The following is a 1200-nucleotide window of genomic DNA, read 5'->3' as shown; positions in this document are numbered from 1 at the left end:
GCAGCAGCAGCAGCAGCAGCGAGAAGCAATACAGGAACATTTGTTTCAGCAGGCTCTGCTTGATATGCAAGAGAAAGACAGAGAAAAGTACTCTAAACCCTAAACCCTAAACCCTAAACCCTAAACCCTAAACCCTAAACCCTAAACCACAAAGAGACCTCGTGTTTAAACTCGGGATGAAAACGAATTAGGGAGGAAAGGCAAATATCAATTTTCACACTTTAGGGTTTAGAAATTAGGGTTTAGGGTTTAGGGTTTAGGGTTTAGGGTTTAGGGTTTAGGGTTTGTGGTGGTTCGCAGGAGCTACGCAGACTTCGCTGAACAAAGCAACAGAGTGCAGGAGGCAATGTGCCAGCAGAAAGTAAAACAGCTCATCTTTGTTTTCTGTGTTTAGGGTTTAGGGTTTAGGGTTTAGGGTTTGCGTATTAAACTCTAGGGTTTAGGGTTTAGGGTTTAGGGTTTAGGGTTTAGGGTTGTCTTTGCTGCAGGAGAAGGACGAGGCCCAGCGCCGCCTCGAGACAGCGCAGAACAACCTGAGACTGGTACCTAAACCCTAAACCCTAAACCCTAAACCCTAAACCCTAAACCCTAAACCCTCGAGTGTATGTATTCTGTATATTAAAATATAATTTTGTTGCGTCCCAGGCAGAAGAAAGAAGAAAGAGAGAAGAAGAAATGAAGGCTCATGAGAGGGAGCTGGAAAGGAGAGAAATTGAGATGAAGCTGCATGTACACCTCAAACCCTAAACCCTAAACCCTAAACCCTAAACCCTAAACCCTCAGTATAAAACCCTAATATGCATAAGCCGCAATTCTAGCGATAGCAAGTACCCCTCCTATAACTACACTTTCAGCATTTAGGGTTTGCGCTTAAGGGTTTATGATTTAGGGTTTGAAATAAATTATCTAGGGTTTAGGGTTTAGGGTTTAGGGTTTAGGGTTTAGGGTTTAGGGTTTAGGGTTTTGTGTAGGACCCGTTCCTAGCAGAGGGGCGGCGCGACTTCGTCTCCGGCGATAGCTCCCTCAGCCCGTGGCTGCCTCGACTGGCTACTGGGAGTGCGCCAAACCCTAAACCCTAAACCCTAAACCCTAAACCCTAAACCCTAAACCCTAGAAGCTGAATCTCAGTCGTAGCTGCATACTTCTTGGGGGTGTAAAGTTTTGAAGGTGAGACGAGGGTTTAGGGTTTTGTGGTTTGGT

General features: G+C 45.4%; 1 protein-coding gene across 1 annotated transcript in view; it reads left to right on the top strand.

The window, feature by feature from the left end:
* Positions 1–64: 64 nt before the first annotated feature.
* Positions 65–1200, top strand: part of EMH_0069620 (uncharacterized protein) — a gene marked incomplete at both ends in the record, with an annotated part of 2245 nt that continues 1109 nt past the window's right edge. The window contains 4 exons of the mRNA XM_013498890.1: positions 65–87; positions 301–361; positions 489–542; positions 972–1056. Of these exons, the coding sequence (XP_013354344.1) occupies positions 65–87; positions 301–361; positions 489–542; positions 972–1056 (223 nt within the window). The remainder of the gene's footprint in view (positions 88–300; positions 362–488; positions 543–971; positions 1057–1200) is intronic.

The sequence above is a fragment of the Eimeria mitis genome, genomic scaffold, assembly GCF_000499745.2.
Source record: "Eimeria mitis Houghton genomic scaffold, Emh_scaff3801, whole genome shotgun sequence".
Lineage (NCBI taxonomy): Eukaryota > Apicomplexa > Conoidasida > Eucoccidiorida > Eimeriidae > Eimeria > Eimeria mitis.
This window is presented reverse-complemented; position numbering and strand designations above follow the sequence as displayed.